Source organism: Suncus etruscus, chromosome 4 (genome assembly GCF_024139225.1).
Source record: "Suncus etruscus isolate mSunEtr1 chromosome 4, mSunEtr1.pri.cur, whole genome shotgun sequence".
NCBI lineage: Eukaryota > Metazoa > Chordata > Mammalia > Eulipotyphla > Soricidae > Suncus > Suncus etruscus.
In genome coordinates, this window is record NC_064851.1 from 22,143,268 (window position 1) to 22,165,969 (window position 22,702).

At 51.4% G+C, this 22,702-nt stretch overlaps 1 protein-coding gene across 1 annotated transcript; it reads right to left on the reverse strand.

Moving 5' to 3' along the window:
• Positions 1-3,992: 3,992 nt before the first annotated feature.
• On the reverse strand, positions 3,993-19,334 carry EFHD2 (EF-hand domain family member D2). The gene is made up of 4 exons (XM_049772116.1): positions 19,003-19,334; positions 7,241-7,388; positions 6,281-6,415; positions 3,993-5,469 (listed from the first exon to the last, which is right to left on the reverse strand). The coding sequence occupies exons 1-4, from the start codon at positions 19,317-19,319 to the stop codon at positions 5,338-5,340; spliced, it is 732 nt and encodes a 243-aa protein (XP_049628073.1). The 5' UTR covers positions 19,320-19,334; the 3' UTR covers positions 3,993-5,337.
• Between the last annotated feature and the right edge of the window lie 3,368 nt (positions 19,335-22,702).

Genomic DNA, 22,702 nt, shown 5'->3' on the forward strand with positions numbered 1-22,702 from the left:
GTTACATCTGGTTATATTGTCATCATCCAGTTCTTACATTTTCTAAATTTTTTGTCCACACCCAGCAGTGCTCAGGGGTTACTCAGTTTTATGCTCAGGAATTACTCCTGGTGCTCTGGGTCAAGGTTGGGAGTTGAATCAGAGGTAGTTATTTGGGATGGGAGACAGGGTTTGATAGGGTGTTGCTTAAGAAAAGATCCTTTGGGCCGGAGAGATAGCATGGAGGCAGGGCATTTGCCTTGCATGCAGAAAGACAGTGGTTTGTATCCCAGCATATCATATGGTCCCCTGAGCCTGCCAGGAGCGATTTCTGAGCCTAAAGCCAGGAGGAACCCCTGAGCACTGCCGGGTGTGACCCAAAAATAAACAAAACAAAACAAAAAAGGTCCTTCTCTACAATTCCAGGTCCAGAGTTAACTTAGGACTTGATACTAGAATCCCACCTCCATCCCATGAAACCTCATGATTTCTAGACCTGAGGTGGGGTCTTCAGCCACTGTGTGTCATAATGTGCTGGGAAATAGCCATGGGTGACCTGATCAAGGCTGGACTGTTGGTGGCACAGTTTTTAGGACAGTGTGGGAGGCTGGGAACGTTGCAGCTGCCATTGATGGCAAGTGGAATTTTTAAGTTGCAAGGACTGGACATGAAGGTGGCAGCTGTTACTTGGGTAAGGCCCAGGAAGGTGGTGGCTGGCAGGGCCTCTTAAATCTTGATGGAGTACTAGGGGTTCAGTGGGGACCAAGGGGCTCTGTGAGGGGTCTGCTAAAGGGGAGAGGGACTCAGAGTGAGGAAGGCTCATGGAGAGGATAGATCCTGGGAAGGTGTTAGGGAGCTGTTCCCCATTTCTCCTCTGAACTACTTGGAGCTTTCATTACACCCTCTGTCTGGGGGGAGAGAGGAGAGAGAGAGAGAGAGAGAACACATTAACTTGTGTAGGAGTTGGGAGGCCCAGTCCCAGATACCAGTACAAGCTGAGACTGAGAAGCCCTGCACCTGAGAGTGGATGGTGCAAGGCCTTGGCATGGCACAGCCAGCCCATGACACTCATTCTAAGACCTCGAGGCTCAATCTACTGACAAGTTAGTTATGGGAGTGCTGGAACTTGAGCTTCAGTTGCCTTTGTGCTCAAATTTCAAGAGCATGTGGCCAGGATGTTGGGGTTTCCAACACTTTTTCCTTAGGGAAAGGGTTTTGGAAAGCAATGCTTTACTTACCATGCTTTATTAAGGCATTGGCATTTCAGGCCCAGATGGTAGCACAGGAGTTTAAAACACTTGCCACTCAAGCATGAGTTCACATCCCCAGCAACCCACCTATGCCAAGAAAAATCCAGACTGCTAAGCTGGAGCCTGGCAGCTATCAGTTATCTGTGAGCTCTGACAGTACAAGCTATTTCCCACTGCACCACAGCCAGGCATGTGCCAGTACCACACAAAGGGGTGTGAGTGCCTCAGCTCAAAAGGTGTGAGCATCATGGGCAGAAGCGTGACCTATGTCAAGACATGTGTGAACATTGCAGTAAGCCCATTCTCAGACCATAGCAGTGCACTTGCAGTGACACAGATGTAAGCACTGCCATCAGGGGAGGACTGAGACTGGGTGTGTGAACAGGTCTTGACACGCAACTGTGGGGAGTTCCACAGTGAGAAATGCACGAGCACCACCTCCAGGCACATGTTCAATCCATAATTATCCCAAGACATAGGTCCCATCTTTGGAAGCAGCACAGTTTTCTACATCAGCACCAGGAATCAGACTTCTACCAGGGAAGGCCCTCATGCTGCCCTGGCACCAACTTGCTCCAGTATGGGTTCATATGACACCTTGATGACTTGGTAACAGCAACAACTTGCTTTCAGGACAGAGTTCTCTGCATTGCCACCTACTGGTGAGATGAAAACAGAAGACGTTCTGTGCCATCCTGACTTAGACATAGGATCTGTACAAAAACCAGGATCTCTAACTACAAAAACCTGACAGTGACAACCATGATTATGAAGAACTTTTAATGGGACCACAGAGAAAGACTTTGGGGTTAGACAATTTAGACTGCCTGGAGCTGTAGCTGGTCTTACGCTAGGATGCTTCATGTGTAAGTTCTCCCTATTTTTTAGGTCAAAGGTTTTTCCTTTCTATTTTCCCCATATTTTGCAGCGCCTATGCAAAAACAAAACATAACAAAACAAATGCTGCCACACCTATCTTTATTTATTTTATTTATTTTTAAAGTCAACAACTTTTATTTGTTCCCATTGCCCAGAACACAGATGAGAGCCAGAAGTTCAGGCTCACAGGGCAGGCAGTGGTCTGTCTGTATGTTGCTCTATACACACCTGGGGGGATACTGGACTCTACCTCACCAGGTTCAGACACAGCAGCTACACTTGTTCCATGTCCCTTTGAAGGTGCAGCCCTGGGCACACTTGGAGCAATCTGGAGGACAGAAGGAGCAGCACCTTTTCTGTATTTGCAAGGGGTCCACGCAGGAGCAGGATCTGCCAGTACTGCAAGAACACTTGGGGTCCATTTGGAAGAGCAGGAATCAGGATGCTCTGAAGCTGAGAGGCTGGATGAGGATGCAGGAGGCTGGAGGCTCCAAGGATGCACTTGATTTTAGCCACAGCTTTATTTTTAATTGTATTTTTTATCTCTTATCTTTTAAATTGGGGCTTCTGTCTTTATCATAGAACCTTGGGACACAGGTTACTTCACTTACTACATAATCCCGCATTTTCCTATAAAACTAAGAAGAAAAGAATAAAGGTTGGGGACCAGGGGCCAAAGTGGTGAACCGAACTAAATATCCAAGCCAAAGTCAATAATAATATAATCAAGGGACCTAAACTTTAACCATCTTAATTTATGCTTGTTTGTTTTTGTTTTTGGGCCACACCCATTTGATGCTCAGGGGTTATTCCTGGCTAAGTGCTCAGAAATTGCTCCTGGCTTGGGGGGGATCATATGGGATGCCGGGGGATCGAACCACGGTCCTTCCTTGGCTAGCACTTGCAAGGCAGACACCTTACCTCTAGCGCCACCTCACCGGCAACCATCTTAATTTAAACGTGCCTGTTATACTGGCAGGCTAGGGAGAAAGGGTGGTGGGATAGGATGCATTTTGGGTCCATTGATGGAGGGAGGTTGACATTGGTGGTGGGAAGGGCCCTGACTCATTGTATACCTGAAATTCAACTATAAAGGACTCTGTAGATCACAATTGTTTCAAGATAATCAGAAATATGAGAAAAATGAAAAAACATGAAAAAAAGGTATTGTCCTTTCAGAAGTAAGTGTATGTGGGGTCAGAGCATTGCATGTAGGAAGCCAGGAACAGAAGGCCTTTCAGCCCCGTCCACCAGGGGGCAGCAACGCACACTCAACTGCAAAGCCCTGCTCAGGGGCCACCTAGGAGCCAGGAGTGCACTCCCTAGAAATACAGGCCTGTGAAGACCTTCCCATTCAGCAGATCTGCAGAGTGAGGTGCCGTGGGAACCCCATCTTGTCCCCATCACCCCCAGTGAAGGCAGGATGAAGGTCTTGGAGAATCTGTAGGTTCCAAACAGCATGGCCTAGGGACCATGGCTGGCCCCAGTGCTGTTTGCTTGAACCCAGGGAGATGCATATATGGCCCCTGTGAACTGTCCGATGGTGAAGGGCACAGGCTGGCTCAGCCATGCAGGTCTGCATCTTGTTAACCGTATGCTTGTGCACCCCAGGGTCACCTCCTCTCCCTTTTTCTTGTCTGGGGATAAACCAGCACAAGCTGGTGTTTAGGATGAAATGAGCCAGTGTCAAGCTTTTCCACTTGTCTTCCAAGATGCCTCATGTGCATTAAGTCATGATCTTGGGGAAATCTGTCTCCCTACCACCACCACCACCACCACCACCACCACCACCACCACCACCACCACCACTACCACCACCACCAGGGAGCCCCATTTCTTTATTTTCCTTCCAGCCCCCCTCCCATCAAGAAGCACGCACACACATAAGAATATACGACTTTATCTTAACTTTAGTTAAAAAAAATAATCGTACCACTGAATGAAGAAGTAGCAATGGGGTGGAGGTTGGAATGGTAAGGGAAGAGGAAAAAAAAAAAGCAGTAAGCAGAAAGAAAAAAGATTTATATTTATCTGTATAAACATATCTGCTAAGGCAAACATAATCAGTCCAGGGCTGAGGCTGCTGTAGGGCTGGAGTAAGAGCTTGGGGAGGGTGGTGGGGGGCGGTCAGTGCCTCCTAAACTCTGCAAATTCTAAGGCCAAAAAAATAAAACCTCTGCAGGCCCACAGAAGTTTCACGCACTCGGGGCCTCTTACTAAAATAAAGTATTATCGAGTCTCACAAGCAGTGAACACCAGAAGTTTCATGGGGAGGGGGGGCCTTGACGGCACCTTCACTTGTTTGAACGAGACGTCACAGTTTCACGACACAGCAACGGACACACACACGCACGTGGGCACACTGGGAGCCGCATGGGGGCTGGCAGGCGGCACAGGGAAGAGACGGGGACAGATCCCGCCGCTGGTGACAAGGCTCATGGGGGGCAAGGAGGATGTAAAGGGGCTGAGAGACCCCCTACAGTCCCTCCCCAACCCATCCATCATGCAAACCACTTTAAAGCACTTCTAGATTGACTCCAGAGGAAGGAGCCTGGAGGGGGCTGGCTTTGGCGCCCTGAAAGGGGCCAGTACCTCTCTGGTACCCTCTTCTTGGGGGAGCCCCAGGGATGCTGGGGTTTCTGCCCCCAGAGCCCCCACTGCCCATGCTCCTGGGGCATGGTGAGCTGAGTGTGGGCCCTTGAGGTAGACTGGCACAGCTGCCCCCTTACCCTGCCATTTGGGCATCTTCCCTAACTCCAGGGAGGAGAGGGTGGGGAAAGGGCTTAAAACAGGTCTGGGGGTGCAGGGGGCCTGGGGCCTCTAATTAGCAGCTCAGTTCCCAAGCCCAGCTCTCTCAGGGGGGCAGGGTCAGTGCAGTGGGATAGTGGGTACCTCCTCTGGGGGTGACTTGGGGGTGGATTAAGGGGAGGGGGGACACAGCCTTAGTGGGCAGGAAGTACCCTGGAGAAAGACACTGGGCTGGGACAGCGAGAACTGAGCCGTGCGGAGCAGGCAATGGGGCAGCTGGGGGACCAGCCAGGGGGTCAGGGAGCTAGGCTGCTGTTGTGGCCTCAGGGACAGAGGAGGGTACAAGTGAGGAGGTCCCTCTGAGACCTGCCATGCCCTCCGTTCACAGACGTTTGTAGGATTTTCAGGATGGTCCCTCACACAGGGCTGTGGACTTGGACTCTCGTTGCTGGGGTGGGTGGCCAGACAGTCAGGCTGGGCCCTACTTGAAGGTCGACTGCAGCTCCTTGAAAGCTGCTTTCCGCTGCTTCATTTCCTCTGCCTGCTTCTTCCTTTCCTCCTGCTCAGCCTTGATCTCCTCCTCAAAGCGGCTGGACACGTTGATGGCCTGGACCTGAAGGGAGTAGGGTGAGGAGGTGGGTCAGAGTTTGAATGTTCTGGCATTCAGGCTGGCCCATGGTTCTGCTCATGGGTGATGGCCCTGCTGGGCTCTCCCTCCCTCTCTGAGCCTGTTTATCTGCTTAGAACCTCTGATCTTTACTTGTTATATGGGGTTCTTTTGGGGGAGGGAGAAGTGGGCAGGTGTGATTGGACCTTATCTTCGGCTTCCAGTCCTGGGAGAAAGTTATACCTACTTCTCCCCAATGAACTTCAGTGGGAGGTGGCAAGCAGTTTCTGTAAGTATTGTATTTGGCTGCAGAGAAGGGAGTGGTGGGGACCCCTAAGAGGTCAGAATCCAGGAGAGCTGCCCCTTTCAGCCTGGGAATGCTGAGAAGGCTCAATCTTGCCCCATCCAGGTATGGGAAATGCAGCTCCTATGGATCAGTGTGGGTCCCCAGGTCCACTCTGGGGGGATTGCCTCTGTCAGCTCAAAGGGTACCCCCGTCTTCTTCAAGAGAGATGGCTCAGTGAGCTGAGTGCATGCTTTGCATGTGGAAGACTTGGACTCGATCTCTAGCACTCTATGGTCCCCCAGCACCACCAGGAGTGCCACCCAGCATCAACAGGTGTAGCCAAACCAAAGACCAAATTGAAAAGAAACACCACCCCCACCCCCAACCTGGGAAGGACAAGTCTTTGGTGGGAGCAGACAGACAGATGGATGGACGGCTCGTATTCCTGCCTACATGCTCTCAGGGGTCAGGGCTGGAGGTGCTACCACCCAGGGAACCCCAGGCTCTTACTCTGGGGTTCCTGCTCCTCACCTTGGCTTCAAAGAAGCTCTTGGCACCCTTGACCCCCTCGGTGGAGACGTCAATCTCAGAGAGGCGGGCCAGCACATGCAGCCCGCTGTCCTCCTGCAGCTCCCCAGCAGCAGCCTTGCGGAAGATCAGGAGGAACTGCAGAGAGAGAGGGAGTATATGTGAGAGCTCATTCTGAGGAGGGCCAGGTTCCAGCATCAGGGCTCCCGGGAGGAGAGGAGGTGGCCATAGGACACACGGACCCAGAAGTCCATGTTATCCTGCTTCCATGCTCATCTCTCTGGGCTTCTGCTGGCCCATCTTCACACTTGAGGAGGCTGGGAGACCTGCCCTCCTAGGAAGTGGGTGGGTCCTTGGTCAGCTCCCATCAGCAATGGGACACTTGGCTTCTATGATATCTGCATCTTCACAGTTCCTAAGCCAATTTGCTCTAAGTTCCTCTTATTACTAAAAGTACGGGATCCTGCTCATTTTATAGAATAGAGACTCGGGAACAAAACACTCCCATATCTCAGCACTAGAAAGAGATGGAAGAAATATTTCATTACCAGCAGTAACCCTGAGCATCTGGGAGCTCATGCTCTGATCCCAAACCAATGTCCTCCTTCCTGTCCTGCCTTCCCAGGAGATGCTCTGGCACTGAGAAGCCACAGAAGAGACTGGCCCATGGTTTAGAGCAGGACTGGCATGTGACAAAGATAGAGCACCCCATCCCTGCCCCAATACATAAAGCTCTTGCCTCATAGTCCAAGACACTTCTGGACATAGTGCAAGCATTTCCCTCTGTGCATGAAGAACTGATCCCTGAAGGACTGGAGGAGCCCAGCTGCTCATGGCAGGCCCAACTCTTGATTGCCAGGGAGACCTCAGCTCACACTCAGCCATTCAAGAGCACTCAGTGGCCAAGGTGGGGTGTCTACCAGGCCTGCCTGGGTGCTGACCACAACAAGGAGTAGGGCTCACCTCCCGGAAGCTGAGCTTGCTGTCAAGGTCCTCATCCACCTCCTTGATCATGTTTTTCAAGCCCAGGTGGGTCTGGGGGGCCCCAAGTTTCTCCATCATGAGCTTGAGTTCCATTAGGTCAATGAAGCCATCCCGGCCAGCATCATACCTGTGGGTACAGAGGTACAGAGATATTCTTTACCCTGGACTCTGTGGAAGTCACACGCCCAAGACCAAGGAGTGTGGGGGCTCAGAGGGTACCTCCCACCACACTGTCTTGGTACCAATGAAAGGAGTCTCAGTCCAGATGAAGTCCTGACCTTTGGCTTAGTGGTAATGTGATTGCCTCAAATGACAGGGGGCTCGCCATATACCCTTGTATATGGTAAAGAATCTCCTAGGCATAAGAATTGCTAGTTTGTGGGGTGGCAAAGTGCCTATTGCTCTCATTAGACTAACAAGACTCCTGGAAGGCTGGGGGAATGGACTTGGGGCTGGCAAAATGGGTTTTTAGAGCCCAGAAAAACCAAGTACAATACCTAAGGCCTCTAGTTAGTATCAATATTGGAGTTCCAGAAACTGCTGACCTGGGGACTGGAGTTCCTAGACAGCTCATTCCTGGGGCTTTTATTTATTTACCAGGTCTCCCCAGTGATGCTTGGGGGGCTGGGTTCTCTGGTCCTGCTTTGTGGGTTCAGGGATTGGCCCCCAGGAGCATGTAGTGCTGGAGATGGAACTCAGGGCCTTGTTAGGTCTCCCAGTTCCCTACCCTCCTGTTACACACTATGGGACATCTGTGAGCAGATGCCTTTGTGTTGGAATCTTTCCATAATTTATATTACTTAGTCCTCATAAAAGTATCATATCTTTTCTTATAGCCAATTAGTAGTTTTAAAATTTTATGTTTTGGGACATACCCATCCATGCTCAAGGCATACTTCTGGCTTTGATCTCAGAAATTACTCCTGGTGGTATTTGGGTTGTGATCTACCTGCTGTACTGTGCTCTGGCCCAAGGAAAGTAAATTCCGTTGTGTATATACCACTTTCTCTATCATGCCATTTGCTACCATCTGGAATTGAGGCTGGGAATCAGGAGACAGTAGTGGAGAAAAATGAACACTGGCGGGGTGAAGGGTGTTAGCAGGTGGTAAATACAAAACCCTATCATTGACAATACTGCACACTTGTAAAACATAGTGATTTAAATTAAATTTAAAAAATCTTATTGAACCATGGAGGCTCAGAGTGACCTGCCCAATTCATAAAGCAGCCAGGTCAGTGAGCACATACAGGTCCCACCCTGTATCTGTCAATAATATTTGCTTAGATCCAGTCCCTTTTCTTGTGACCTGGGGCTGCTGGTGGATCAGAAACATGCTTGGAGTGGAGCTCTGAGTACAGCATTTGGGGAGTATAAATAGTTTCCAAGCCAGTGAGTCAGTGTTAGGAAGTGACGCGACCCAGGGAAGACAGGCCTCTGGGAACCCTGCAGGGACACAGGATGCTGTGTGTGTGTGTGTGTGTGTGTGTATGTGTGTGTGTGTGTGTGTGTGTGTGTGTGTGTGTGTGTGTGTGTGTGCAGTGTCCCTGAGGGGAAAGCAGGAATAACCCTGCAGGCATGGCCTGGGAAGGCCCACCCTTCCCCTTTATGAGCTTTCTGGGGGGGGGGGTGTCACATCTAGTAATGCCCAGAGGCTACTCTCAGTGCTTTGCTAAAGGGTTGGCACCAGCAGTACTCAGAGGACCACTCATGGTGCAGGAATAGAACTCAGGTCAGTACATGCACTAACCCCAAACTTATTTTTGGAGAGAGGGCATAGAGAGGTGGCATCCTGACTGTGCTCAGGGGATCACATGGTATCAGGGATGGAACATGAACCCCGAGGCTCACCTCTGTTATTTTTCTGAACTTGGGAGCCCTGAATGAAGGTCAGTGAGCACATCAGGGGTGGGCCAGCCTGTCTGGGTTTCCACAGATGGTACCTCCTGAACTTGAAGCTCTTCTGCATGAAGCAGCGGGTACTTTTCTGCTAGGGGAGGTACCACTGGGGACATCTGGCAATGTCTGCACATATATTTTATAGTCATAACTGGCAAGGGGGTGGTACTGGCTACTAGAAGGAAGTGGTTAGAATACCCCCAATATCTAGTCCCAGAAAGGAATGGGATCAGCTGGAGCCAGAGTCATCACTCCAGTAGAGCCTTTGCCTTGTAATGTGGCTGACCCAGGATGGACCTGGGTTCAATCCTAGGCATCATATATGGTTTCCTGAGTCTTCCAGGAGCAATTTCTGAGCACAGAGCCAAGAGTAATCTCTGAGTACTGCTGAGTTGGGCCCAAAACCCCAAACCCAAAAACCAAAAAAAAAAGGGAATGGGGTTAGGCTGACGATGGCACTGCTCTCAATGTCACCCAAACCCACATGGGGATTCTGGAAAGTTCAGCTACACTTCGTGCCTTGAGATGGGGACATCTTGATAATGCTCTCAACTATGCCAGGATGTGTCAGCCTCTCTGAGTCCCGCCTTCTTAGATTCAGTAGTCTAGGAGGAGGACATTACTACATCCTCATATGATCTTGTGACGAAACAAGGTCTATGGAGGTAAGGGAGGCCCTTAGTTCCCAGTCTGCTCTCTTGAGCCCAGATTTCATTCATTGCTCTGACTCAGAGGCTTCCGCAGGCAGGTGGCTCAGCTCCAGCGGAAGTGCAGATCCAGTGTCCAAACTTGGACGACTGAGCTCTGCCTCTCAGTCCCTGGCAGCTCCCAGGCCTGACTGGGCCACAGCTCAAACCACTGGCAGCATCAATCAAAGGTCAATCAATTATGGGGGCAGCTACTCAGGGGACAGTGCTGTGCTGGCCGCAGGGTCAGTGGATCCATCAACAAGGGGAGGTGACAAGGATAGAAAGAGGCCAGGTGCTGGGTGGGAAGACAGCAATGGGGTCTCAGGTAAAGCCCCAGGAAGACCACCCCCACCCCCATGGGTTATGAGCTAAGGGTTTTGGGATGAACTGGGTTTCAGGGTCAAATTCCTGAAGTTTGTACGTGGACTCTGCTGAGACTGACCTGGTCTCAAACCCCAGCCCTGCCCCCTGCTGGAGGACATGGGCGGTCACCTGACTCCACCCAGGAATTTCAACTGTCCCACTAACATCAGGGAAGCAAAGGACTTATGCTGGTCTTCCCCTAGTCCCAGACTGGCCTGGATGCAGGGAGGTGGATAAATTGACTCAGAGGTCCAACTGTCCCATCCTCTGAAGGTCCCCTAAGTCCATCCATTTCCTTATTAGGCCTTGACTTAAAGACCCAGCTATTTGGGGATGTGGATGCTCTGGGTGTGTGTGTGTGGGGGGGGCAAAGTGCACCCCAGTTCCTCTGTTGTTCTTCCTCTAACAGTGAGGGGAATCTTTCAGGGTACCACAAGCAGGCACATAAGGGAAGTGGGGTGATGACCTAAAGATGGCCAGACAGAAGCAGGCATGTCCTTGGTGGGGGATCCCTTGCTTGCTGGTGACAGAAGTCTGCCTTCCCCACCACCACCCAAGCTGACTTTGCCCTTTGCGCTGAGCAGCTCCACCCAGCCAGTCGACAGCTTCTCTGAGCCAATAACCTGGTGTTCAGGCTGGAATTGGCCAGTTCTGGCATCTCTCCATTTTATACACTTGTCACCATTAGGCACCACTCTCTGCCATTTGCATCAGACCCCTAAGAATTTACTGACGCCAGCTCACATGTCTTGGGTTACAGACCGCAGAGGAGGGACTTAGAGAGGAAGTGACTTGGCCTCAGTTTTTCTGAGTTGAAACAGAGGCTGTGAATGGCACAGAAACCCCTAGGCAGGGCCAGAGAGGTAGTATAGTGGATAGGGTATTTGCCTTGCATACAGCCAGCCCTAATTAGATCCCAGAATCCCATATGGTCCTCCAAACTTCCTTGGAGTTATTCCTGAGTATTAAACCAGGAGTTAAGCCCTGAGCACCACCAAGCGTGCCCCCAAAACAAATCAAGAGAAGTCCCTGGGAAATAAGTCAGTACAAAAGCTTGTCTACAGAGCTGCACCCCCAAGTTTCCCAATACTTGGGGGTCTTGAGAGCCGGAGTGGACAGTCACCCATCCAGGGCCTCATAGTGAAGAAGCTTCAGAAAAAGAAGCAGTCCTTCTGTGCTAGCCTGTTTCCCACTTCCTCCAGGCCATATGAAGGGGCCATAAATTTTCTAGCTGAGTGTCTGGTTTGGGAGCTGACCAGGAAGGGTCAAGTCCATCCAGCAGACCGGGCTACAGTACCAGGGCTGGGGACACAGCATGTACCTCCAGCCCTGAAGGGAGGCTTGCAGGGCCTGGCACCATGCCTACACTCCTCCATGCCTCCCTCCGAGTAGTTCTTACAAGGCAGGGTTCAGCAGCTGCTCCTGCAATGCTGGTGACAGAAGTCTGCCTTCCCCGCCACCACCCAGACTGACTTTGCCCTTTGCGCTGAGCAGCTCCACCCAGCCAGTCAACAGCCCCTCCATGGCGATAACCTGGTGCTCGGGCTGGAATTGGCTGGCTCGGGCATCTCCCCACTTTATACCCTTGTCACCATTAGCTGCTACTCCCTGCCATTCGCATCAGACCCCTAAAAACACACTGACACCAGCTCACAAGTCCTAGGTTACAGACCAAAGAGGAGGGACTCAGGGAGGAAGTGACTTGGCTAAGACCACAGCAGAGAAGGACACAGCTGTGATCTCAACTGAAGCTTGATTTATATTGGGAAAAAAGAAAAAGAAAAGTGATTTAATCCACGTTGCTGTGCTCTGATACAGACAGACCCCGTATCTGAGAATGCCAGTTTGGGAGAGATATTGGGGGCCCACCTCATTTGGAAACCCTCCATAGATGGGTAGCTCACTACTTCCCCACAGACAACCTCACTTGGCTTGGAAAATATTCCAGATTGGTTCTTCCTATTTCAGGCTGCCCCCTTCCCACAACCCCAGCTGTGCTGAGCCGGCAGAGGACAGAATAAGGCAATGTCACAGCCAATGCCCCAAGGGAGAGGAGAGATACTTGCTCAGGGAGCAGAGGTGACTCCAATTCTGTCCTTCCTGATATCCACTCCTGGCCTTTGCCCTGGCTTCTCTGTCCACCAGCTTTGTCAGATGGAAGAAGCTGCAGAGGGTGAAGCTTACAGAACCAGGAGCCCTGGTGAGTCTCAGCACTCACAGAACTGCTCATCCCTTCTGCTCAAAGGCCTTTATGACTTCTGGCTTTCTTTATTTTTTTTGTTTTTTGGGTCATACCTGGCCGTGCTCAGGGGGTTACTCCTGGCTCTATGCTCAGAAAGCGCCCCTGGCAGGCTCAGGGGACCATATGGGATGCCGGGATTCGAACCACCGACCTTCCACCGACCTTCTACATGCAAGGCAAACTCCTTGTACACAACTTTTCTACCCCCCACCCCCGCCCCCAGGATCAGCCTTCCCAGTGGAAGGACAAAAAAAGAAAGCCAGAATCATTTGCCCCAGACCATGCCAAGATCCCTACTAAAGCAGGCTGAGCCACTACAGTGAAGTTTTTTAGCTTCTACTCCACCCTTGTGGGGAAAGTACAAGCTGGCACCTACAGGGCTCACAGTTAATTTTTACACCCCCATCCTGGGTCCCCTGACTCAGAGGGGGAAACCCAGTGGCTTCCCACTTCCGTTCCTCCTATCTGTGGAATCTGACACCAGGTGTCGACCAGGGGAGGGGCATCGATGACTCAGCCAAAGGAGTTTCTGGGGAGCCCAAGAATCAGAGCCGGGGTGTCCCTGGCTGACAGCAGTCTGCTTCGGTACTTAATCTTAAACCTCTGAAGTTCAGACCCTGCCCACTGAGCCCTGGTGGGTGATGGGCATTGCCCCCACCTGCCCAGTTAGCAACCAGATCTCCCTGCACCCCACCCTGCCAGTTGGCCCTACCTCATTCCTGCCTACTCTTCATAATAATGAACTATAATGGGATTACAGAGAACATTCCCAGGCTCTAAGAGACCCGGGAATCTAGGATTTAAATCCCACCCACCCTTCAGTGCTGTTCAGACTCAAGTGACTTTCTTGCAGGACAGCTTGGAGCAAGTGTGTGTGTGGGTTGATGGGGTAGGGAAGAGAAGGGGCAGTGAGAAGTAGCTTCTTAAATTGTCCTGTGCACATCTGGTGCAGATGTTGATCCAGTGGGTCTGGGTGGTGCTTGTGTGTCAGGCAAGCCTGTTGGGGCTTGATGGTGATTTGTGTGCTGATTCTGTCCCCTTAGAGGTCCACTGGAGTAGGATCCTTGGGAGTCAGACACACGCGCACACACACACACACACACACACACACACACACACACACACACACACACACACACACACACACACACGCTCATATCCTGTTTCTGTTCCCACCAGCTGTGTCACCGACCTTCCCTGGGCCAAGTCAACTACCCTGAGTCACCACCACCTTATGGGTAAATTAGTGACACTACTCTTGGTTTTTGTTGTTTTCGATTTTGAGGCTACATCTAGAGGAGCTGAGCATACTTCTGGCTCCAAGCTCAGAGATTACTCCTATGGGATACCAGGGATGAACCTGGTATGCCTTACCAGATGTGTTATCAGGCTCCAACTCTTTTTACTTTTGCATAAAGTTCAGAAAAGATTAGCCAGGGGCCTGAATGCCTGGAGCAGAGAAGGGTACAGCGACTCCTCAACCCAATGATTCACCATGCTTGGCTCAGGCCTCACACTCCCTTTTTTGGCTCTGAATCCTGCTCCTTGGGAGTTTGGGAAAAGTGGAAAATCAACTGAGGAGATATCTGAGGGCAGCTGAGGCTGTTGAGCTGATCCCCGATACCCCACCTCTTCAGGGCTTTGCTCTGACCTGACCTCACCAAGGTGGCAAGGCCTGGGCTCCCAGAGCTTCTCGAAGGCCTGGCCCCAGAGGTCAGGGAGAAGCGAAGGTAGGAGGAAGGTGCAAACCAAAGGGGGAAGCAAAATGTGCGTAGAGGAAGAGAGAGCAATGACTCACTCAGGCAGGGGCAAGTGGAAGAGGGCCAGGGGGAAACTCTTCTTTTCCCAGAAGGTCAAGACCTGCACTGCTGCGGCAGGAAGACCTCTACCCCCCATAAACTTAGCCCTTGCGTGGCTTCAGAGCTCTGCCTGTCTCTGGCACTGATAAGAACCTGGGAGAAGACAGCTTCTATTTCCTCATCTGCAAATGGGGAACATGATTGCAGGCGGGAGGACTCAAGTCACCTCTCTGCAAAACAGGCCTGGGCACCCTCAGAAGTACCTGCATCAAAGCTCTACCTAAAAAGAAGGCATGGGGAGCTCCCTGGGAGAAGATATTAAAGATGTAGAATCTTCCATCCCAGCCCCGTGGGTCAGTGGGTCAAACCTCTTGCACCAAAGACCAGTCAGGACCTGAGGTGTTGGGGATGGAACTCAGGGCCTCCAGCATACCAGGCATGTGTTCCACCCCTCTGCACTATCTCCCTGGCCCAGGACTTTTCCAGCTTTTCCAGTTCAGAAGTTTACCAGATATGTTCTTTAGCTCCCCAGGAAAATTTTGGGTTGTGCCAGTCTCCTACCTAGGTGGTAGCAGACAGACAATTAAGCCCAGTTCTGTGTCACTCCAAGACATGCATGCAGTCTGTTTGCCCTTTTTTTCCCCCATGCCACCTGCCTTCCACGTAATTAAGTGATAATGAATTCACTTTCCTGCTTTTATTTTCCAGAGCCATATGTAGTTGTCAATCAGGGCGTCTGTTCAGCAGGAGAGCTGGGTCCCTATTACTCTAGCCCAAAGCAAGAGGCTTGGTGCCAGCCTGTAGGCCCTGCAGCTCCAATAAGGGGAGGTAGAGGCAGCCAGCATCAGCTTTCATGGTACCTCTTCCTTGCCAGGCCAGATACCCACCACCAGCCTTGGGGAGATGGTATGAGCAACTTAAAATAAACTTCCCCTCTGGATAGACAGCATAGCACTTGCCTTGTACATGGCCAGGAGTAAGACTTGAGTACCCCCAAATAAACCAATAAAGAAGTTCCTGCTCTGCATCCAACACTAAGTTAAGTGCTCAGCACCAACCCTGTGGAAAGGGGGGCTGCTGTCCTTATCCTTGGGGTACAGGCCCACCTGTCTTCCAGGAAGGACTTGGGCTTGGATATGGAGTTGGGGGCATGGGAATTGTGAGCAGCACAAACTGGAGAGATTTGGGGGTTGTCAGCAGAAGAGGAAGCTGCTTCACTGATGCTGACGTAAAGGGTCAGGAGATAAAGTGGCAAAGACGCCTCTGGGCAGGGTAGGAACTAGGCCAGCGGACAGGACAGCTTCCTCGGATTCCTCGCAGTTCCGGGATCACATGCCTCTCCTGCGAGGCTCACCTTACAAGGCCATGCAGTGTCCTCCTGCCCCTAGGAGGCTGTCAGCCCAGAGCTTGAGGCTCTCTACTCCCCTCAGCTCCTCGGCCTGAGGACTCAAGAGACTCCTGAATGGGGTGGGCAGAGAGAAGGAAGAAACTGGGCACAGCCTGAGGCTGTAAAAGAGGGGGAAAGAGTCCAGAAGCTACAATGGATTCTGGCTCTCTGGGCTGGCCTTGCACCAGACCTCCCTCATCTATCACTCCCTTATCCCCAGTGGGCCAGCCACTGAAGACCACCCAGGGAATGGAGCAGATCACCCCATTTTTTCTAAACTTTAGTTGAATGCTTAAAAGCTCTCTCAGCTGGGAATTGCCCGACAGTGTTAATGGCCTGGCATCTCCTGTCCCATTTCCACCACCACTGGCTGCCCATGGACAGTGAAATATACAAGGGATAAACTAGCAAGGACTGACATTAAGGAGGGGGGTCAGGACCCCTGGGTCCTTCTTAGGTCACCTTTGGGAATCATCAGAGACAGTGCACTTCTTTGACAGAGGGGCAGAGACAGGCACAGTCACTCAGTGGGAGAGCCTGGAGGAGAGCCAAGGCTTCCAGCTCCCAGTTGCTGCTCCCATCGCCTGTCCTGGGCTCAGTGTCCTTCCCAGAAAGGAGACCGGGGCTGCAGCCAGGGAGGAAAGGGCTTACCAGAGCTCTGACCCCAACATCCTGGCTGTGTGCCGCAGCCCCTGCTTGGGCCCAGGAGGCTGCCGCTTCACTTGGGCAGCGGCAGCAGAACAGGGTTTTGTCCTCCATGAGAGCGTGTCTGTTGGCTGTTCACAGCCCGGACTCGCTGGCACAGAGAAGCCTTGTTTCCTTGAATACAAAATCTGCAGCCTTCCCTCCTTGCCAGGGCCCCAGCGGGTAGCACTTCCTTCCCTAGAGGACCAGCGCCCTGGCCTCTTCCTGCCGCCTTCACCACTGCTAAAACTGCGACAGTTAGTGCCAAGAAGAGGTTTGCAGGGTTGAAACCCCCCAACTCATCACTATCAAATGAGCACCCCCAAAATAGCCTCTATAAAATTGAGCCCCACTCTGGAAATGCAGTCTCAAGATCAGTCTTATCACATGCTTCTGTTATTCATGCCAGCTTCCCAGGTCCCTGCTCATTATTTGGACTCTCCCAAAATATCTTCATGATTTTTGTTATTTTCGGGGGGGGGGGGGGACAAACTCAAGAGAAGGGCAGATCTGGGGAGAAGAGGAGACAGCATGGGGGAAGGAGGCAGAGTCAGGAGTATGAAGCCAGGTTCAGAGCTATGCATTTCCTACAAGCAAGCAGGTGTCTGTGATGGGAAATCCAGGAGGACAGAACACAGGTTCTGCAGTACCGGGGCTGGTTCAATCCCCCATGGCATCACTTTCTAGCTGTGTGGTCTTGGCACGTTTCTGAACTTTTCTGTGCCCAGACTCCCCCAACTGCACCATGGTGATAGTTCTGTGTCATGGGTTTGTGGGGAGGACTCCTTGTTCCTTGATACAGGAATCTTTACTGCGTTAGAATCGTCTCATTCCATAAGCACCATTGCAGAACGAGAAGCTGAATGCAGTGGACTTTTCAACCAACTTCATTTAGATTCCTGGAAACACTGAGGGCTGGGAAGAAACTCCCAAACCAAGACCCTGGAGTCAAGCAGATAGATTTCTCCAGCCTGAGTACTTCCCTGTAGAGGTGAGAGGAGGGCAGGGCTAAGGGCTAAGGGCTCAGGTCCTCCCAGGCTGGGAAAAGTATGGAGCTCCCAGCCATCCTCAGGGACCCAAAAAAAATCTCTTCTCCTGCCTTGGGGCCAAATGAAGAAATAGTAGCTGCTTGGAGGGAGCTTGGAGAACTGGGAAAGAGTCTTTCTCAGCTGTGGGTTTGCAAAACCTTCTAAACTTCCTGCTAAGGGTCAGATCAGCTGCTTGAGGCTGGGGCCCTGTGCTCTGAACTCCAGCCCCGCCAAGGGAAGCCAGCTGTCCCTGGTGTGTGTGGGGGTTGGGATTCCCCAATTCCCTCGCTAGAGAACCCAACCTCTCACCTTCAGTATACTTCTATCCCCCCAGAAAGGTCTGGACCAGACCCTGGGCAGTTCCCATCTTTGGAATGGAATTTGAGCAGGTGGATGGGCACGGGGACCATAAGGAAGGGGTTGGCGCTTTGACCACAAACCTGGCTAGGCATATAGATGCGGTTGACAGTCTATCCTAACCACCAGGGCTCTGAGACTCGGACTTGGGACTCTTCTCTCTAATCCCTCCAGACAGATATTAAGGGATTTTGGGGGGGAGGTGAAAGGGAAATGCAGAAGATTTGAACTGACAGTGTGGGAAGGCTGTGTGAGGGCACATTGTACAGAATTGTATGGAATAATTGGGCAGAGCTGAGAGCATTAGGGCAAGTCATGGGAGGTGTGGGGCATGGGGAAGTCCTGTGTCAGACAGGAAGGTGTAGGGTTGAGGGGGTCCCTAAGTGGGGAGAGAAGGGGCCACATAGTGGGAAAGGGGGAGAAGATATGGCAGCGTCTGAAGAAAGCAGGGGGCAGTGAAAGCTGAGTGCAGGGGGTGATGGGAGGGAGGAGGAAACTCTGACCCAAAAGACAATTTGGGGAGGTTCTACACACCTGCAGAAGGGTGCAGGGGCTGAGGGAAGGGAAGGGATTGAAGGATCTCTGGTCACAGTTTGCCTAAAGATGCTGAATAACTGGAGAGATGGAGGGGGAAGGCGCCTCTGCCCAGAGCTGATGTGTTTTTGGGGTGGTGGTGGGGGTTTGAGACAGCAGAGGACATGCAAAGGCTTAACACGAAAGGAAGTGACAACGTCCAAGGAGTGGTCACCTCTGTGGAGGCGTTTTTTGACCAGTAAGTGGGGGTGGGGAGGGGAATGAGAATAGCTGTATGTTAGGGTGGGGGGGTGTATGGAGAGGAACTTAGGTCTTGCAGCTGGAGGCTGTGGGGGAAGGGGAAAGCGTCATCAACAGGGCAGGGGTCTTATCCCAGACAGCCAGTCTCCAGCATAGATATTGTGCCAGTGGGAAAATGGGGAGATGGGGGTGGGATCATTATCATCTGGAAGGAGACGCGGAGGTCTGCGGGTCCGAGCTCACGCGCACATCAAACGTACCCATCGTATCTCACCCACAGCCGCAGCCGCGGTGCCATGCAGGGGGTCCCACCCCTAAAAGCATGACTGTGAGTTTTTTTTTTGGGGGGGGGATGTCCCAAAACCTCGTCATTATGTAGGAGCCCAACGAGGCCCTTTCCCCCCTAATGTTGCAGAGTTCTGGGAGGCACCCCGGGGTGGAGGTTGGTTAGGGGGAAACCCCCCAGAAAGCAACCAGCAGTCGGGGGGCGCATGGGGACCGGGTTGGGCGGGCACTCACTCCTTGAACATCTTCTCCATGTCCTTGATCTGCTTCCTGGAGAACTCCTTGAACTCGGTATAGGGGTTGAAGACGCGCCGGCTGGGCGATTGGGGTTCGCCGATGCCCTGGTTGAGGTCGGCGCGCCGCAGCAGCTTGGCGCTCAGCTCGTCGTCCGCGCTGCCCAGCGCCTCGGCCGCCTCCTCGGGCGCCCCCAAAGCCGCCGCCGCCGTCGCCCCGTTCAGCCCGGGCTGCTCGGGGCCCTCGCCGCCACCGCCGCCCTCGCCCTCCATCTGCAGCCGCCGGTTCAGCTTGCTGGCCAGCTCGTCCGTGGCCATGGTGGCCCGCGCGCCCTGCTCGCCTGCGCCCGCGCCTCCTCGGCCGAGCTTCCTCTTCCTACTCGGGGCCCGGCGCCGCCCCCCGAAGGTGGGACTTGCCGGCCCCCTCGGCCTCGCCCCGCCTCGCCCCGATCCGCCCCGTCCCGCCCCCGCTCCGGGCTGTGCGCACCCCGCGCGCGCCCCGCTCCCCGGCGGTGCGCACCGCGCGCCACCAACCTCTCCACCCCATCTCTCCCCGCAGGCAGGCTGGGGGACTCTCAGCCCCTCTCCTGCGTCATGCTTGGGAGCATTTGGGTTGGGGGGCGTGGAGGGAGAGGGGTCCCTCGCCTGCAGTTTGGGGGTGATCGAGGACTTGGGGGGGGTGCTGGGGAGGCGTCGCCCCCAACGCCTTCCTTGGAATCCCGCCTCTGCGTAATAGTAGACCCGGGCCTGTGACAGCTCGTCGGTTGCCATGGAGACGGTTCGGCAGAATCTCTCGCGCTCTTGGCTGACTTCTCGGTGGGGATGGCAGGGGTCTGTCTGAAGAAGGTGGACCTGGGTTGTGCAGGGAACCCCCTTTTAGAGGGACCCGGGTCTGGAGCGGCTGCATCATTTGGAAATGAAAGCACCCGCAGTGGCGAGAGGCCTTGCCTTGAGGATGACAGCTGAGCTAAAGCTAAAGCGGGAAGGGTCCCCGCCCTCTGGGGAAGTGCGTGGCAGGTGCCTGGCTGGCTGGACCCTGATTGTCGCCTGGGACCCTACCTTTGGGGACCTTATGGGAGAGTTAATGTTGCGTTCTGGATTAGGGAGACTGAAAGGGAGATGTTCCTCTAAACTAGTCTCAGGGGCTGGGTAAAAGAGAAGAGAGAATTCCTAGCCTTCTTGGTCTATTATCATATTATTTTTTTTTTTTCTTTCCCCTTTTCTCTATTTTGGATTTGGGGCCACACCGATAAGAGCTCTGTGCTCAGGGATCACTTCTGGTGGTATACTAGGTACCACACGAGGCGCTGTGGATCCAAGGCCTGCCAGAACATGGTAATAGGTCTAAAACCCTGTACTATCTTCCAGTCACCTTTAAGGCCAGGTCACCTTAAAACTGCAAAGCAGTGGACCTCCCATCATGAGCAGACTGTTGGTTAATAAATAAGATCATTAATTTAGTTAATAAATCAGAACAAGGGCGGGAGTAATAGATAATACAGTGGATAAGATGCTTGCTTTGCACAAGCCAACGTGGATTGAGCCACAGTATCCCATATGGTCCTCCAACATCTCCAGGAGTGATTCCTGAGTGCAGAGTCCCGAGTAACCCTGAGTATTGCCAGGGTTTATTTAAACTATTTATTTATTTATTTAAAATACCTCCCCCCAAACAAAAAAATCCAAAATAAAAAAATCTGATCAATGGGCTCCAATTCAGGCAGACAGACTCTGTGGTAAAGGGCTCAGAAATCTACAACCTGGGGGATGGTTCTATTCACTGAAGGTTCAAAATCACGAATCCAGAACTGAGATTTGGACTTATTCTCTAAACTGGTAAGACAATGCAGATCTCTGGGTAGAAATTGTTCCAATCAGGGGCCGGAGAGATAGTGGAGTGGGTAGGGCACTTGACTTGTATGCCGCCGACCCAGGTTTGCTTCATGTTCCAGGCATCCGAAATAGTTCCACAGCACTGATTTATTAGAGTGGTTCCTGAAGAGTCAGGAGTAACCCTATGCATCACCGTGTGTGGCCCCAAAACAAACAAGAGAGAAAAAGAAATTGTTCTTCTCATCAGCCATGCTGTGAAAAGCAGGGCTTTAAGATCAAGTCAGTGCTCAGCAGTTAGAACTTTAATTTGCATAGAACAGACCCTTGATTGATATTTCTGTGCTAGGGTTTAAGAATATTGCTGCTATAACTTAAAAGGCTTTTTTAGATGAAGGAAATTAAGGAGGGCAGGGAAAAATTGTTAGGGTGCAAAAATTAAAGTTATTTTTTGTGGAACAACTTCTGAATCTAATAAAGATCCAGACATTTAAATGACAGTTTTTTTGTTTGTTTGTTTGTTTGTTTGTTTGTTTTTAATCAAAGCTCTGAGTAAATTTCCAGAAGAACTTGAGTAGTTTGGTCCAACTTGCAAAAGGTAGGTTTTGCTAGTTCCCATATATGGAACATCTGAAGTACAAGAGTTTATTTTTTATTAAATAAAAACCCAATAAAATAGAATTAGGATAGGGATATAATTCAATAAAATAGGGATATTTATATTCAATAAAATAGGGATAAGGTATAGATTGAAACATTTAAAATGCCTGTGGATGGTTGGTTTGCCAGTATAGACATCCTTACAGTGTAGTGATCATAGCTTTCAAAGATCTGGTTAGCTTCAGTTTGTCCTCAGCTATGATCGATAATGGTCTGCATGAAACAGGATTGCCTTTAAGATGAAATATTTTGTGTTTACTTGATGTGGGAGCAAACTGTTCACAGTGAACAGATTCTGTGAGGGTTTTCCTTCTTAAAACTAAATCACAAGGGCTGCAGAGATTAAGGCACTTGCCTTATATGTGGCTGACCCTGGCCCAACTATGGTCCTCTAAGAATAACCAGGAGTAATTCCTGAGCATAATCAAGGGTGGGCTCCCTGAAAAATAAGTCATATATGGGTTGGGATTTGAATGCACACAGGCTGTGTGTATTAAACTTTCTGGTAGTGGGGCCAGAGTGATAGCACAGCTGTAGGGTGCTTACCTTACACCAAGCCGACTCAGGACAGACCTGGGCTCAATCCCCAGCATCCTATATGGTCCCTGAGCCTACCAGGAGTAATTTCTGAGCAGAGTAGAGTAATCCCTGAGAGCCGCTGGGTGTGGCCTCCAAACCAAATTAAACCAAACCAAATTAAACCAAAACCAAAACAAACAAACCTTTTCTGGTAGTTACCCACTTGGTCTGTGCAGATACAAACCAACCCTTAGGAGAAAGGGCAGCCTTGCAGAAAGCACATTTGTGCTTTGTGTGTGGGGTGTGTGTGTGTGTGTGTGTGTGTGTGTGTGTGTGTGTAGATTTCCAATCAGCATGAATTGAATTTTGTGGAAGGGGGACACAACACGCAGTCTTGTCGCTCTCACACACTGTGAAGCCTGGGAAAGATATTCTGTCCCATGACCTGGGTGCATGAGCCCTTTAAACACCTCTGGGTAGATTTTTGCCCTGGTTCTCAGGCTTTGAGAAATCCATAAAGTCCGAGAGATCCAAGATATCCAAGATTTGAGAAATCCAGTCTATAAACTGAGTTTTCATTCCCATTTGGAAGTTAGGGTCCTTGCCTGTGCACACAGAGCCTATTGACTGGCTCTAAGCTTGGGGTTGTCTGCTGGAGTTGCCTTTTATTTAGATGTTTTCTCCTTGTTTAT

Excerpts from the sequence above, each read along its gene's own strand:
- EFHD2 (XM_049772116.1), bottom strand. The coding sequence starts at position 19,319 with ATGGCCACGGACGAGCTGGCCAGCAAGCTGAACCGGCGGCTGCAGATG. Across the intron at positions 6,416-7,240 it reads GCAAGCTCAGCTTCCGGGAG|TTCCTCCTGATCTTCCGCAA; the intron begins GTGAGCCCTACT and ends CTCTCTCTGCAG. Across the intron at positions 5,470-6,280 it reads AGAGCTTCTTTGAAGCCAAG|GTCCAGGCCATCAACGTGTC; the intron begins GTGAGGAGCAGG and ends TACTCCCTTCAG.